The sequence below is a fragment of the Oncorhynchus mykiss genome, chromosome 9 (assembly GCF_013265735.2).
Source record: "Oncorhynchus mykiss isolate Arlee chromosome 9, USDA_OmykA_1.1, whole genome shotgun sequence".
NCBI classification, from domain to species: Eukaryota; Metazoa; Chordata; class Actinopteri; order Salmoniformes; family Salmonidae; genus Oncorhynchus; species Oncorhynchus mykiss.
Genome location: NC_048573.1, coordinates 50,133,165 through 50,148,978, shown reverse-complemented (window position 1 = coordinate 50,148,978; position 15,814 = coordinate 50,133,165). Strand labels below are relative to the sequence as shown.

At 42.6% G+C, this 15,814-nt stretch overlaps 1 protein-coding gene across 5 annotated transcripts in view; it reads left to right on the top strand.

Annotated features, from left to right (window-relative positions):
* LOC110532303 (GRIP1-associated protein 1) overlaps positions 1–10,795 on the top strand; it is a 42,671-nt gene extending 31,876 nt beyond the window's left edge. For all 5 annotated transcript variants that reach the window (XM_021616071.2, XM_021616070.2, XM_021616068.2 and 2 more), the window contains 2 exons: positions 6,533–6,717; positions 8,714–10,795. In XM_021616071.2, the coding sequence (XP_021471746.2) occupies positions 6,533–6,717; positions 8,714–8,791 (263 nt within the window). In that variant the 3' untranslated portion in view covers positions 8,792–10,795. The remainder of the gene's footprint in view (positions 1–6,532; positions 6,718–8,713) is intronic.
* Positions 10,796–15,814: the final 5,019 nt, after the last annotated feature.

Below are 15,814 nucleotides of genomic sequence, written 5' to 3'. Positions count from 1 at the left end.
ATATATCCTTTTTGCCAAGATAATCCATCCACCTGACAGAGGTGGCACGTCAAGAAGCCTATTAAACAGCAGGTTCATTACACAGGTACACCTTGTGCTGGGGACAATAAAAGGCCATTCTAAAATGTGCAGTTTTGCCACAGCACAATTCCACAGATGTCTCAAGTTTTCTGGTAGTGTGCAATTGGAATGCTGTCTGCAGGAATGTCCACCAGAGCTGTTGCCGGATCATTTTAATGTTAATTTCTCTACCATAAGCCATTGCCTATGTCATTTTAGAGAATTTGGCAGTACTTCCAACTGGCCTCACAACCACAAACCACGTGTGGGCGAGCAGTTTGCCCGACAATGAACACAATTGTATTTTATCGATGTCAATTTGAATGCACAGAGATACCGTGATCCTGAGGCCCATTGTTGTGCCATTCATCCGCAGCCATCACCTCGTCTCAGCATGATAATGCATGTCGCAAGGATCTGTACACAATTCCTGGAAACTGAAAATGTCACAGTTCTTCCACGGGCTGCATACTCACCACACGTCACCCATGTTTGGGATGCTCAGGATCGATGTGTTCCAGTTCCCGCCAATATCCAGCAACTTCGCACACCCATTGAAGAGGAGTGGGACAACATTCAACAGTCTGCTAAGGAGAATGTGTCGTGCTGTGTAAGGAAAAGGGTGGTCACCAGATACAGACTGGTTTTCAAGGTATCTGTGACCAACCGACTCAAATCTGTATTCCCAGTCATGTGAAATCCATAGATTAGGGCCTAATGAATTTATTTAAATTGACTGATTTCCTTATATGAACTGTAACTCAGTAAAATCTTTGAAATTGTTGCTTGTTGTGTTTTATTTTTGTTCAGTATAACATATGGTGAACTTAGCAAACAAGGCATTTGTACAAAGTACATGGGGGCCGCCATCTTTATGCACCTTCGCATCCCTAGAATGATCATACAATGGCCATATTTACAGCCAGACATACTGTGTAATGTTAGTGCAGCTATTTCTTGGTTCAACAACAGGAGACAGGGTGGGACAGCAGTGGCAAATATCTTTGGTTAAATAACCTTGCCCCCCCATAACAGCATCTGAGAATTCCGCAGAGAAGGCTGTGTAGGCTGTGGAAAAATGAAGGGCCTAGCCTCCAGAAAGCAGGCAGTAGGACACGGTGCTAGATGAGAGCTGACATTAGCAGGATTTAAATGATTCAGGGTGCAGACATGCCTGAGTGAACCCAGCACATATTCAATAATGCAGCAGCCGACTGAGACCTCAGCCCTGCTGGTGAGATGGGAGGCGCACACAGTAATGTTACAGTGCCTGCCAGACTGCCTACCTGGTCAACACAGCCTACTGCTGTCTGTCTGCTCTGCTGCACCTTGCGTCATAACGTAGTCCCATCAGCAACTAAATGACACCACATCATGTTCTTGTAGCTAATGGTAATGTAAACACTTGTGCTGCTGTTAACTGTTGGTGTACACAGTGACAGTTCTTTGATTAATCCTTTTTCAAATGGTTCCAACCTGCTTTCCTCAGCGGATTTTGTTCACTGAGATCTTCCACATCTTATGAAAGGGCTTGATGGATAATGATTCACAAACTCTCCACACGTTACCAGCATGTTGATGAACCATCTCTGAATCAGTTCATTGGGCTTCTGTGGAGGAGCACACTGGCACTCTGTTCTACTTCATTTCTCTATCTATCTCTATCTATCAGTTAGTGTAATGGAGGAAGTGTCTTGACGTGATGTGTAAGACTGCAGTCTGGTGATGGAGAGAGAGATGGAGAGTGTGGAAGGGATTGTGGGAGTTGGTTAATTGAGCAGTCAGGTACAATGCCGCAGTCATGTGTGGAGTTGGACAGGGAGTTTATTTGTAGATGAGCTTCCTCTCCTGGCTAAGTGCTCTTCCCTGCTGGAGAAGTCAGATTGGGTAAGTTTCCTACTGCTGCAGTCTGTAACCCCTGCCTCTCGCCTAGTATTGTACACGGCTGCTCCCACTGTGACGTAGCCTCTAACCTTTTCATCCAACACTGTTTGTTCTGCATGGAGAACTCCAGGAACTTCACAACCTTCAAGAATGTTAGGATATGAGTCCGTTATAAAGCAGCCTTCAAGTTGACGTTTATAGGTTGTAATTAATAACAATAGGTTAAGACTTGGGAAATGTGTTGTCAAATTACTTGATGGTTATTCTATTTTCTGAACTTGTTTAATGGAAAACTTGTCTTGGGATTGCTCCGCACAAAGTCGTTTATAATGATGAAGTTGTTTTTAAGTGAGCATTGTAACTCTCTTGCAAATGAGCGATTCATCACTGGGAATGACACCTGTAATGGACGAGGGGGTACATTACAAGAAATGACGCATACACTTTAAACAGGCAGGGCTACATTTCTATAGATCTAGCCTGTATTTTTCCTGTCAGTGTTTCCACTTAGCACACTGTGATCCTGTGGGAGTTGAGAGCAGGCAGAGCTGCAGTTAGTTGTAGTGACTCTGGCAGCAGGCAGGGCTGCAGTTGTAGTAGCTGTGTGGTGGCAGCCAGCCACGGCTCACTGTGTTGCTTCAGCAGTTCAGTAGCAGCAGGACCACTTAGATTAGTAACGTTACTGTTCAGCCATGTTGGCATATCAGTGCACTTCTGCAGCACACTGCTCTTAGGAGAAGAAAGACCTGGAAGGTTTCCATGACTAGATGAGAAAAGCAATTGTCACCTATTAGGGAGACTGGTGTTTTTTTTCAATGTCTGTAGAATTCTTCCCATACCAGGGCAAAGTATAATAACTATTTGACTACATTTTAGCTAACCCGAGAACGACTTACAGGAGTAATTAGGGTTAATTAGGGTTAAGTGCTTTGCTCAAGGACACAGACCGATTTTTCACCTAGTCAACGCCTTTCGGTTACTGGTCCAACCCTCTTAACTGCTAGGCTACCTGCCGCCCCTGACTAGAGGTATCATTGGTTAAAGGGAGTTGAGAATGTCTATCTTCCATCTGTGATCTCAGCCTGGCTTTCAGCATCAGCGAGCCGGTGTTGCAGATGTCAGTTTGGGTTATGTTATTCTGCTCTGAGTCAACTGAGTCTCCCCTCACTGCACTCAGCGCTAGTCCCAGAAGAAGAGATTGGTTTGGAGAACAAGTATATCTAGGCTATGTTCATGTATTGCTTCAGAGGTTTGTTTATATTTTCTTTTCATTTGTCAATTAAGTTAATTTCTTAGAACAATCACATGAATATAAGGGTGACCTTTTTAAAGTCAGGACCGTAGCATTTCTGTACTGTATTATAGCAATGATGGAAAGAAATGTGTGTTGTCTACTGTCTGCACGGGTGAGTGAAATGCCAAGCAGGGTTGGAACTAATGTTTCCATTGACAATGTGTTGTCACTTACCTTGCCGAGCTTGCAGCTTCTTGATAAGGCCGCTGTTCCTTTATCAGCTACAGTACTAAAACACCATTTTGATTTGTCACGGTAAACAGCATTTTTTTTAAAGACCCATTTCCAAAGTGTCCCGTATGAATTGTGTCCCGTACAAAAGCCACAGAGATTCAGAGAAAGGTAGTCTTAACGTCTGCTCAATATGGGCGTGATGTTTTTAGTGTCAGATTGTGAAAAGTGATCTTGATTGGCTGTGCCTGCCCCACAAAGTGTATACTGAGCGACGAATAGTGTCATTTACAACGTTGGCAGCCGAGGCAGTTCAGACGATCACCGCTCTCGTCCTGTGGAAAACCCTACTTAACAGGGCGACAGTGCAGTAGGGACCCACCTGACTAGTCATGGCCAGAGAAGCACTGCAACTTTCAAGAGGTGACCCTTGTTTCTACAAAGAGCTGGCAATGTCAGCTGTAAACTGGCATCACAACTCCCCCAATAGAAAATATGTTCTCAATTAATCACACCGTAAGCTTGTCCAGTTACAATATCACGCCAATGACTGCTGCCATGATCTTTAGGTAAAGCCAACTGCGTTTAGGGGGACAGTTGCTCAACTCTGTTTCATTGCATAACTCAATTTCACTCCTTTAACTTAAACTTCCAGAAGCTTTGGTAATGGGAACACTTTGTTTGAACCTGTAACACTTTAGAAATGGGTATGCCCTAGTTATAATAAACCTGAAAATGTTATGCTTTAAGTCTTGAACTGCGCTATGGGTACGCTAGAAGACCTAAACTCATTATCACACGTGAGGTTCAGTATTTTATCTCGACTGTCGTTGTTTGGCATCAAATGTATACCTGTCTTGTAGAGCAACTGCAGCGTTGTCGTTTGAAATGCTGTCAGACGTGAGGAACATCTTCTCATCAGTCAGACAGATATTTGCTCCAAGGCCTCTAGGACATTGTTGAGCGGTTTGAGGTTACCTAACCAGGGATCTACAGCTGGCTGTACCCCACCCAGAACAGACTACAATCCATAGAAATGGAGCAGCTGACATAATGTTATCAAGGCAGGAGTGAGACTCTCGAGTGATTGATGTAGGTTAATGAATGGATGATACTGCTGCATTTAAAACATTAATCATGAACATGTACAACATTGTAACCAGTGTAGTTGAGCTTGCAGACCACCCGAGAGGTGGGGCAAGTACTGCATTGAGCAGAGAAGCATAGCACTGCCACCACCTGTGTTTGAACTGTATGATCCGGCATCAGTCTTGGATGCACCAGAACTCAACACAGATCCAGTACCTTGCCTAGTTAAATAAATACATAAAAACTTAAAGTATTCAAACGCCTTGACTTTATCCACATTTGTTGTGTTACAGTCTGTGATTATAAATATTTATTTATTTTGACATTGAGATTTTTGGGCACTGACCCAGACACACTATACCCCATGTCAAAGTGGAATTGTTTTTTTTGGTGGGGGGGGGGGACAAATAATACAAAATTAAAAGATGAAATGTCGAGTTAAAGTTTTCAACCCCTTTTATGACGAGCCTAAATAAGTTCAGGAGTAAAAATTAGCCTCCAGTTGCATGTACTCACTCTGTGTGTAATAATAGTGTTTAGCATCATTTTCTTTAATGACTGCCTCATTTCTGTGCCCCACATACAATTATCTGTAAGGCCCTTTAGTCAAGCAGTCCCTCACTGCAAACACAGATTTAACCACAAAGACCAAGGAGGTTTTCCAATGCCTTTCAAAGAAGGTCACCTATTTGTAGACAAAGCAGACATTGAATATCCCTTTGAGAATGGTGAAGTTATTAATTACACTTTGGATGGTGTATCAATACACCCAGTTACTACAAAGATACAGGCTTCCTTCCTAGATCCGTTGCCGGAGAGGAAGGAAACCGCTCAGGGATTTTGTGACTTTAAAACAGTTTATTGGCTGTGATGGGGGAGAACTGAGGATGGATCAACATTGTAGTTAATCCACAATACTAACCTAGTTGACATGGTGAAAAGGAAGCCTGTACAGAATAAAAAATATTCCAACACATGCATCCTGTTTGCAAGAAGGAACTAAAGTAATGTGGCAAAGTAATTAACACTGTTGTATTCAGGACAAAAAGTTATGTTTGGAGCAAATCCAATACAACACATTACCACCACCCATATTTTCAAGCATAGGGGTGGTTGCATCATGTTATGGGTATGCTTGTAATTGTTATGGATGTGGGAGTTTTTCAGGATAAAAATAAATGGAATGGCGCTAAGCACAGGTAAAATCCTAGAGGAAAACCTAGTTGTCTGCTTTCCACCAGACACTGGGAGATTAATTCACCTTTCAGCAGGACAATCTAAAACACAAGGCCAAATCTACACTGGAGTTGCTTACCAAGAAGACAGTGAATGTTCCTGAGTGGCCGTGTTAGTTTAGACTTAAATGGGCTTAAATCTATGGCAAGACTTAAATGGTTGTCTAGCAATGATTAACACCAATTTGACAGAGCATGAATAGTTAAAAGAATAATTGAGAAATATTGTACAATCCAGGTGTGCAAAGCTCTTTTGACTTGCCCAGAACTACTCACAGCTGTAATCGCTGCCAAAGGTGATTCTAACATGACTGAGGGGAATTAATACTTATGTAAATGAGAGGTTTCTGTATTTCATTTTCAATACAATTTTCTTTTAATCATGTTTTCACTTTCTCATTATGGGGTATTGTGTGTCAATGGGTGAGGAAAAACATATTTCATCGGTTTTGAATTCAGGCTATAACACAACATGTGGAATAAGTCTAGGGGTATGAATACTTTTTATGAAGGCACTGTACAGCAAACAATTCTATTTTTACTAGAGACATACAATTTCATTAGATAATGTGGATTAGAGATAAGTCCTGCTCAATTCCTGTAACCCATTGAACAATAATTCACATTGAAAGAATTGCATGCGTCTTGTTACAAATAACAATGTTCATTAGATAAAATTCATGGGCCAGTTATAACTAGGGCCCTAGGTTTTTCCCTGGGTTTGTCAAACACTCTAGTTCAATGAAGCATGCCGGAGGTTGGTATCCTTTAATTGATTTGTTCCCTCTCTCCCCTGCAGCACATGGTGCACATGGTGCGGTGGCGGTGGCCAATCACGGGGGCCAGGTGGGGGGCCATGGACATGGTCTGGGCTCTGTGCTCCGGGACCTGGTGAAGCCTGGGGACGAGAACTTGCGGGAGATGAACAAGAAGCTGCAGAACATGTTGGAGGAACAGCTGACAAAGAACATGCATCTACAGAAGGTAGGCTGCTGTACACTACAGAAGGTAGGCTGCTGTACACTACAGAAGGTAGGCGGGGTTGGGGAAACCGTTGCTGTTGAGGGTGGTGGTCATGCTAGTGAATGAAATGGTTTGTGTTCCGTAAACACATTGGATGTGTTTTTAAGTGGTTGAGAACCTGTGGACATCCCTGGGGCCTGTAGTTAAAGGGTGGGGATCCATACCAATGACCACTGACTGGGTGATGTGTGTGTAGTCAGTGTGACTGTGCGTGTGTAGGTGGCATGCCTGCCTGTGTGTTGCTGTCGTCCAGCTCTGAAACTAGCGCATCATGGGGGGGGGGGGGGGGGGGGAGTATTCATCACAGGCCAAGGCGTGGGCGCTCCTTAATGTTCAAATGGTTTTCTATGCAGAAATAGAAATGGGTCTCCTCCAAGCAAAGCATGGTGGCGCAGTCTCATTTGTTTGATGGGATTACAGTGTGGTGTTTCTATCTTCATGCAGATTTTTACCTCAGAACACAAACCTATCAAATGTCTCCTGGCATTTTGTGGTGAAGTAATGGGGGGAGGGCTCTTTCCACTGTCCATACTGAGTGGTAACTGACCCTGCTCTGTTTAGTGTTGCATCAGTAATACTGTGAGATGTCTGTGTTTAATATTTGTGTGTGTGTGTGTGTGTAAGCTGGTTAGCTACAGTGAGGGGGTGTAGTGCTGTAGTCGGTCTTGGAGACAGTCTGGATCCTTGGCTGTGTGGTGTGTAGGAGTGCTGCGTGCCCATGGGGAGTTGTAGGTTACACAATCACCCGGTTTAAACTTTGGCTTGGAAGACACCCGAGAAATCTAGGATAGGACTTGCAGGCACTCTGGCTCTGCGTAAAAATAAAGCTAGCCTGAAATTCTGTTCTAGTCCTCTTCGATATCCAAAATTAAGAAATATACACTTTATTTTATTTATAGACAGCCGAGCCGATGATCCTCTTTGACATTGTCATCGTAAAATATAATAATTTATGCATGATACATTTTCTGAGAACTTCATGCATTGGTTTTATGCAGATAGGAGCTCAATTACAGTGCCCAAAAAATATGCCAAGGGATAGACTGTATTCAAAATTACTCATCCAAGAATGAGACATGGAGAATTGTCATTCAGTCACAAAGCCTTTACATGGCAGCTGGAAGAAGCGGCTGCAGGCTCTTACATGAGCATCCCAACGCTGGTGGCAGTTGTACCATGCTTGTTAACAGCAACATAACGGTTTGCTTTTATCCAAATTTAAATGAGAAAAATCTTGATCTGATTAAACAGATAAGAGGGTGCTCAAGGGGAGAGCAACCATGTGTAGCTGCCCCTATCCCTCTCCTCCTCCTCCTCTGCTAATGCCTTTCCACCCACCTCCTTCCCTCCCTCCTGCTACCAAGCAGCCCTTCAGGCATGGGCTCCTAATCATGCACTAGAACATGATGAAGCAGTGTCACAGCCCACCAGAGCAGAATGACAGGGCGCCATGGCGGAAGTGCAAGACGGTTGTGTTCGCTACTGGTGAACCTGCAGATGGGCAGGCAGGCTCCTGGTTGCCCCCATCTTCTCTCTGGATTCCAGGGGCAGCGGCGGGCAGCGAGCTCATGAATATTTAGTGCCTGTTGGGGCCGCCAGCCCAGAAACAAACAGGCCTGTTAATATTTCATGGCTCTTGCTTTAGTGAGCACACCGAGGATAGGAACGTTGGCTTTTTATGGGAGGAGATTGTAGCTGAACCCGAGTCCGGCTGTCTAATGGCTCCCCCGCACCCTCCACGCTATAATTGTCACTGTTACAGTTCTTTCCCAACACCTTGAATCAACTCTCTGAAGTTCAGTAGTCCGTAGCTGAAGTACATCAGAATGGAAGAGGATGCATGATGAAAGAAATGTCTTGCAGTTAGATATGAAGCTGCCAGAAATTAGCAGAGGTTGTTGTTTGTACCCAGCTTTGTGGTATTAAAATAGCAATTTATGTTTTTGTCTTTTTTTAGGATCTTGAAGTTCTGTCTCAGGAGATTGTCCGTTTAAGTAAAGACTCAAGTTATGGAGCTGGCTCAGCCATGGGCTAAAAGACTGGACCCAGTCCCGCCGACCAGCACTTCTCCTTCTCTCTCTCATCACCTGTTTATGTGGCTAATAAGAGAACACTACACATTCATCCATGCTGACTGACTGAACTTCTGGCCGGGAACGCAGAGAAATGGAGAGAGGGGAAGGGGGGGGTTAGTTATTTTGCAACTGCTTTACAACTGAATGTACTTATTGTAACATGTCTTGGTTCTTTCTGTAACTCTTGAGAAAAATTGTGTATTGTGGCCTGACTTCTATGACAGGCTGCTCTGTCTGCTCCCCCCCCCCCCCCCCACACACACACACTGGGGTGCTCTGAAGAATGCAACGCTGGCAGGAACCAGGATGCCAGGAAATCTCTCGGACAGTGCATTACTGGTTCACATCTTCAAGAGATTGTTTAATGTCGTGAATAACAAGAGACATTCTGCTTACTCATACAGAGAGGCTTAAGCTGTTGTGTTTTGCCTGTACTCGTATTCATTTCGCTAAACTTCAAACTCTGCAACTCTTGTTTTTTTTTTTTTTTTTGTATGAATCCTGTATATATGAATATGAAAAATCAACTGTAGTAATTTATCGGTCTCGGAGTTAGAAGTATTGCATATGAAGCAAAATTATTGTCAAAGATTTACATCCGGCATAGATTATAGATGCGGTGTCCAGTTGAATATGTCTGGGGAAAATAGCAAGTATGCTAAAGCCAGTAGTACAGTAATTAGACAAAAACCTCAATAGATTGCATAGCCTATCGTCTGACTAGCATTGCGGACTGGACCAAACCACCGGTGTCTCGACTCACTGGGTTAGATCTCTGTGCTCTTTTAGTTTGCACCCAGCACCAGGGCTGTGACTGCAGCAGAGGATGAGGCCTTGGCTGCTTGAACATCTGCTGTCAACTTGAATAGGCTGTCCAGGAACTGGCTAGATGCCTGCTTTGTGCCCTGCTTTCAAATGTCACTTTGGCTGCTTTCTCTATCCCCAATTGGTTAGATTTGTGGATGTAATTCCGGTTTAACTCCACTTTGATATGTTGTTAAGATATGAGATTATAGATGCACTAAGAAACAGAGGATTCTCTTTGGGAGGATTAATTAGTTTGAGAACTAATCTCCCCCTGGCTAAGGTCTAACAGCAGTGTTGGTAGTCTGAGTGAAACTCTTCCATTCCCTCTGGACAAGCTCATCAGAATGGTCTCTGAGTTTCACATGGACTGGAAACTCCTCACAAATAATTATCTGGCGTTGTTACCCGGCCTTTACCGTTTTTATTAGAAGAACTGGCCCAGTGTACTGGAGTGACGGTCCAGATGAGGGTAGCTTGGATCATGTGAAGTTGGGCTCTTAGTTTGCCTTTGACTAATTTAGCAAATGTATTATTGTAAGTGATTTCTCAACGTGACTAATCAACAGTAGCTTGGCAGATGAAATGTGGGATTGTTTAAGTGGACGTGAATGTGTGTACTGGTGTTAGCCTTTCACACTAGTTTCCCTTATTTGAGGATGTTTTTAACATTACTTTTATCTTTAACATTTGTAAATTCTTTTTTTTTTTAGCAGTAATCTGTGTAATGCTAAGTTTATACAGTAATGTACCATAGGCATGTTTGGCGGATGTGTTCCGGGACTTTCTTTGAACACCCAGACACCCATTGGAGACAAAATGGACTTTGATTCAGATGAGTATATTGGGTATAATAGGTGATACTGTAGATAAGTACACTCTGCACTTTTTCCAATACATTAAAGATTGTGTGCTTTATTTAAATAATCCTCTCCCCTTTTACCTAAATGTTTGAATTGCCAAACTCGGCTGCAGCAAAGTCCTCATAACTACTAACAGATATAATCATTCAGGGTTTTATTAAAAGATCAAATATACAACCCAGCACTCGACTGCTTCCCCAGTGGACTATTCCTTTCCTTCAGATGTATGCATTTGTCAACTGTTTCTCCAGCTAAATGATATTCATGCAGTGTCAATAAAAATGGCTGTAAAATGTATTCCATGTCTAATCTCTTTGGTGATTTGTCATTTCGGAAAGTAAGAGCAACTTGTTTCCCTGACTTGTAGAGAATAGAAGGTGGATCTGAAGTTATATTTGCGCTCGTGTTTCTACAGTTGTCAGTATGTCTCCCTTACTTATAGCTCAACACCTCTGTTCGAACACCTGCTGAGTTCATATTGTGTGTAAACTAATATGCCGAAAAAAGGACATGTGAGACAAACGACAATCCCACAAAATGTTTGTGTGATTGTGTTCTTTATAGTTGTTGATGACCGGTCGCTGCACCACTCCAAATGTTCTCTCTCCTATGCCTGCAGTTAGAAAACAACAACAACAACTATTATTTGTGTATTCTTTGAGCATTTGATAATTCTGTCCCTGTTGAGAGCGGTGATTCTCAACCTTTTTTTTTTGTTTTCTGTACCACCAAGTGTCTTTTGCTCTGTCCGGAGTACCCTACTTGTGCATTTTACCAGTAAGCCCTATGGGTCTCCTGAGTCATCTCAAGTACCCCCTGTGGATTGGCCAAGTACCCCCAGGGGTACTAGCACCTCCGGTGGAGAACCACTGCTTTAGGCTGTTTACACAGCCAATCTAAGAACCCAATTCAGATTTTATTCTGACTGTCCATCCTCATATCCCTTTCATTCCTAGTCAAAAAACCTGCCAACTTTAGCATGCCGACAGCATTTGACCATTCTTTACTTTGTACAGTGCTTTCGGAAAGTATTCAGACGCCTTTTTCCACATTTATTACGTTACAGCCTTATTCTAAAATGTATTAAATAGTTTTTTTCCCTTCATCAATCTACACACAATACTCCATAATGACAAAGCAAAAACTTTTTTTTTTTTTAAACTTCTTCTTATGGTACGCTTGCGTCCCACTTGGCCAAAAGCCAGGGAAAATGCAGCGTGACAAATTCAAATAAAATTATATAAAATCAAACTTTCATTAAATCACACATGTTAGATACTCAATTAAAGCTACACTCGTTGTGAATCCAGCCAACATGTCAGATTTTAAAAAGGCTTTTCGGCGAAAGCATAAGAAGCTATTATCTGATGATGGCACAACAGTAAACAGAAGGTAGCATATTTCAACTTTGCAGGCGCTACACAAAACGCAGAAATAAAATATAAAACATGCCTTACCTTTGACAAGCTTCTTTTGTTGGCACTCCAATATGTCCCATAAACATCACAATTGGTCCTTTTGTTCGATTAATTCCGTCCATATATTTCCAAAATTTATTTGGTGCGTTTGATCCAGAAAAAAACGTCTTCCAAATTGCGCAACGTCACTACAAAATATTTCAAAAGTTGCCTGTAAATTTTGCCAAAACATTTCAAACTACTTTTGTAATACAACTTTAGGTATTTTTAAACGTTAATAATCGATCAAATTGAAGACGGGTCTATCTGTTCAATACAGGAAGACAACAAACCAAGCTACTTTTCAAGTCTTGTGCAACTCTCAACAGTGTTAAGTAGTTCCTAGATGGCCATACTTCTTCATTGCACAAATTAATAACCTCAACCAAATTCCAAAGACTGGTGACATCCAGTGGAAGCAGTAGGAACTGAAAACAAATGCTTAAACGTAAATAAGGTATTTCTGTTTTTTATTTTTAATAAATTGTCATTCTAAACCTGTTTTTGCTTTGTCATTAAGGGGTATTGTGTGTAGATTGAGGAATTAAATGAGTGTAATTTTAGAATAAAGCTGTAACTAAATGTGGGAAAAGTAAAGTGATCTGAACACTTTCCAAATGCACTGTAACTGAAAACGTAATGCCGGTAACAAAGCCTGTACTTTTATTTCCGTCTACCGAGGTAGTCATGATTGCGGTATTATATTTCAAAGTCCCGCCAACGCCTCAGTATAAATCATCGCCTTTCTACTTACTGGCTTTGGCACGCATTAAATCATGAACGTTCGATTGTTGTCCGACATCAAACTTGTCCTTGTCAATCGCAAAGCTTCACAGAAATGCTTTTAATGCATCTCGATTTTAAATTTTCTGTATATAGTTCTTTCCTTCAGCTGTTCTTGTCTGTCGTCTCAGAAATGCTTTGTCATTTAGCCTGGTGGAACGGTGCATGCCATTTCATTTATTTATTTGACAGGTAAATATTAAAGGTCCTTTTTTTATTTTTATAAAAAACTATGGGATAATATGCATGCGTTTCTAACTTGGCCTTCTAGCGATTTGTAGTTTCTCTCTTCGGCCAAAATAAATAGTGGGGAGTTTTGAAATGAGGGAGTGCAAATTATATTCCATTATATTCTTACTATAAAATACTCTATATGTGTGTTGCCTGATAAGGGCAGGGGAATGTCTGTTTTAATGAACTAAATAACTATTTATTTAAGTTGCTTCTACAGAAACCGAGCCTAAAACCTCAGAGTTCAAGCAATGCAGATGTAGAAGCATGGTGGCTAGGGAAAAACTCCCTAAAAAGGCTGGACCTAGGAAGAAACCTAAAGAGGAACCAGGCTTTGAGGGGTGGCTGGCCAGTCCTCTTCTGGGTGTACCGGGGGTAGATTAAAGTACATGGCCATATCATTCTTTAAGATGTTCAAATGTTCATAGATGACCAGCAGGGTCATATAATAATCGGTGGTTATAGTGGGTGCAACATATCAACACCTCAGGAGTAAATGTCAGTTGGCTTTTCATAGCCGAGAGCGACTGCAGCACGACAAGGTAGCATGTACAGTGAAAAGGTCAGGGTTCCATAGCCGCAGGCAGATCAGCAGAAACTAGATCCTCAGCACGAACAAGTGGACAGGCAATGGGGACAGCCAGGAGTCATCAGTCCAGGTAGTCCTCATGCATTATCCTAGGGCTCAGGTCCTCCTGGAGGGAAATGGGAGAATTGGAGGGAGCTTGCCAAAAATCTCACAGGACACCAGATAAGACAGGAGAATTACACCAGACATGACAGACTGACCCTGGCACAAAGACTATTTTAGCATAGATACTGGAGACAGAGACGGGGTTGTGGGTCACTGTGGCCCTGTCCAAAGTTACCCTCGGACAGGGCCGATAAGGCAGGATATAACCCCACCCACTTTGCACAAGCACAGCCCCCCACACCACCAAAGGGATATCAACAGACCACTAGCGTACTACCCTGAGACAAGGACGAGCATAGCCCGCGAAGATCTCCCGCACCGCACAAGCCCAAGTACAGGAAGGAAGATCACGTCAGTGACTCGACCTACTCAGGTTGAGTATAGCGGAAAAAGCCTGGCACGACGTGATGCACACCTAGGGACGGCATGGGAGAGTCAGAGCAAGCCAGTTACTCAGCCCCCGTAATAGGGTCTGAGGCAGAGAATCCCAGTGGAGACAGGGGAGCCAGCAAGGCAGAGACAGGAAGGGTGGTTCGTCACTCCAGTGCCTTGCCATTCACCTTCACACCCCTGGGCCAGACTACACTTAATTGTAGGACCTACTGAAGAGATGAGTCTTCAGTAATGACTTAAAGGTTGAGACCGAGTCTGTCTCTCTCACAAAGCTTGGCAGACCATTCCATAGAAATGCAGCTCTATAGGAGAAAGCCCTGCCTCCAGCTGTTTTAGGAACAATGAGGCCTGCGTCTTATGACTGTAGCGTAGTGTACTGCAGGACCAAAATGGTGAGATGGGTAGGAGCAACTCCATGTAATGCTTTGTAGGTTAGCAGTAAAACCTTGAAATCAGCTCTAGCCTTAACAGGAAGCCAGCACTGGAGTAACATGATGAAATCTTTTGGTTCTAGTCAAGATTCTAGCAGCCGTATTTAGCATTGGTATCCGGATAGTAGAGCATTGCTGTAGTCTAATCTTGAAGTGACAAAAGCATGGATTAGCTTTTCTGCATTCTTTTTGGACAAACATTTTCAGATTTTTTTCAATGTTACGAAGATAGAAAAAGGCTGCTCTTAATCTTTTTGATCTGTTCGTCAAGAGATCAGGATCCAGAGTAACACAGAGGTCCTTCACAGATTATTTCAGATGACTGTACAACTATCAAGATTCATTGTCAGATCTGACAGCAGATCTCTTTTTTGTTTCTTGGGACCTAGAGGATGATCATTGTAAACAGGATGCACCTGAGCTCAATTTCGATTCTCATCGCAAATAGTCTGAATACTGAGGTAAATAAGGTATTTATGTTTATTTGTTATAAATGTGCAAACATTTGTATTGTGTGTAGATCGATGGATTTTTTAATTTTTTAATAAGGCTGTAATGTAACAAAATGTGGAAAAAGTCCAGGGGTCTGAATACTTTCCGAATGCACTGTATACAGTGCATTCGGAAAGTATTCAGACCCCTGGACTTTTTCCACATTTTGTTACATTACAGCCTTATTAAAAAATTAAAAAATCCATCGATCTACACACAATACAAATGTACGGTTAAGAATTAAGTATTCAGAACCTTTGCTACGAGACTCTAAGTTGAGCTCCGGTGCATCCTGTTTCCATTGATCATCCTTGAGATGTTTCTACAACTTGTCCACCTGTGGTAAATTCAATTGATTGGACATGATTTGTAAAATCACACACCTGTCTATATATGCTCCCATAGTTGACAGTGCATGTCAGAACAAAAACCAAGCCATGAGGTTGAAGGAATTGTCCAACACAACAGGATTGTGTTGAGGCACAGATCTGGAAAAGGGTACCAAGAACACAGTGGCCTCCATTCTTAAATGGAAGAAGTTTTGAACCACCAAGACTCTTCCTAGAGCTGGGCGCCCAGCCAAACTGAGCAATCGGGGGAGAAGGGCCTTGGTCAGGGAGGTGACCAAGAACTCGATGGTCACTCTGACAGAGCTCCAGAGTTTATTTTTGGAGATGTGGAGATGGGAGAACATAACATAAGGACAAACATCTCTGCAGCACTCCACCAAATCAGGCCTTATGGTAAAGTGGCCAGACAGAAGCCACCCTTCAGTAAAAGGCACGTGACAGCCCGCTTGGAGTTTGCCAAAAGGCACCAAAAGACTCTCCGACCA